We start from the raw sequence: 1,261 nt of genomic DNA, 5'->3' as shown, positions 1-1,261 counted from the left end.
CTGGTCTCTGTACAGATATCTGGAGCCTCCACCTGGGTCACCGGGGCAGCGGCCAAGCTCACCTGCACACCAAACAAGGCCGAAAACATCGCGGTCACCTACGCATGGAAGAAAGCTGGCGTGGCGATAACTGACGAGACAGGCCCCATCCTCGTCGTGGCCACCCCACCTGCAGCCGGAACCCACACCTACACATGTGACGTCACGCCATTCGGGGGTACTATGAAGTCAGGAGCCATAACCATCACAGTGCAAGGTGAACCAGCGCTCATGTACTGCTCCATTTAATACTACGTTGTTTTTTTCCTTGTTTTGTTAAAACAGTTTTGAGGAACTCCGTGAGGGGCGCTGATTTATAAACCTATCTTGGTAATCTTGACCTTTCAGACAAAGCCTCCTAGCATGGAGGTATAACAGGAGAATATGATCTCTAAAAGGTAACTTTAATTTTTTTGTTTAAGTCTACGGTTACCACGGTAACAGCGGCCGTATTGAAAATAAACAGCTTTCATAAAAGTAAAAAGGATATTTTATTTACCAAGGTACATGGATAGATAATAACTCAATAAAATAGTTAATACTGTTGCTATCTTGGATATCTTGAATAGGAAAAAAGTCTGAGATGGATAACTGACCTACCCCTTCTTGCCTCTGACTTCGATTACATAATCATTCATGTTATTCACTTATGAATGCTTCGAATTGATTTTCCACCTGTGTAAAGTTATGTTATAGTGTGAAGAAAAAGCTCATTGTAATCAATTGTGAGACATCGTGGTGGAATCAGGCTCTCGTCAATTTTTGAGCCTGTGGAGTTATTGGTATCATCTTAAAGCTTGTTCACCTGTCTTTATTTGTATGAAAAAAATATCCATTTATCTTGAAGACAAGTCGAGATACTTGCGAATGAAGGAGGTGGGGGTCACCTGTTTTTAGAGGTAAAATTTGTGAGAAAATGCCCACCAAAGATAAGTAATTTCCATAGCTTAAGAGTCTGTGGTAACTGAAATTTTTTATTTTTAGTACCTTTAATCAATGTTTTTCAGAAAAATCCACACAGAAAAGAGTTCTTCAATGGGTATGAAAGGTGTTGAGCAAAAACACAAAAATTTGATTAAAAATTCAAAAACCTGCGGAAAAATGCAAGTTTCTTCACTTTGATTATTTTGACGAGAGCCTGATTCCACCACGCTGCCTCACAATTAGAAAATAACAAAGTATATGAGAAAAACTATCAAAAATTGAAGTTTTGAGGAACCCC

At 39.6% G+C, this 1,261-nt stretch overlaps 1 protein-coding gene across 1 annotated transcript in view; it reads left to right on the top strand.

The window, feature by feature from the left end:
- The window catches only part of LOC101844962 (basement membrane-specific heparan sulfate proteoglycan core protein), a gene marked incomplete at its 5' end in the record, with an annotated part of 33,661 nt that overhangs the window by 25,790 nt on the left and 6,610 nt on the right, over nucleotides 1–1,261 (top strand). Inside the window, 1 exon segment of the mRNA XM_013089664.2 lies at nucleotides 1–256. Coding sequence (XP_012945118.1) covers nucleotides 1–256 — 256 coding nt within the window.

Source organism: Aplysia californica, unplaced genomic scaffold, assembly GCF_000002075.1.
Source record: "Aplysia californica isolate F4 #8 unplaced genomic scaffold, AplCal3.0 scaffold01012, whole genome shotgun sequence".
In the NCBI taxonomy this organism is placed as follows: Eukaryota; Metazoa; Mollusca; class Gastropoda; order Aplysiida; family Aplysiidae; genus Aplysia; species Aplysia californica.
Note: the sequence above shows the minus strand (reverse complement) of the source record. Positions and strands in the feature narration are given on the sequence as shown.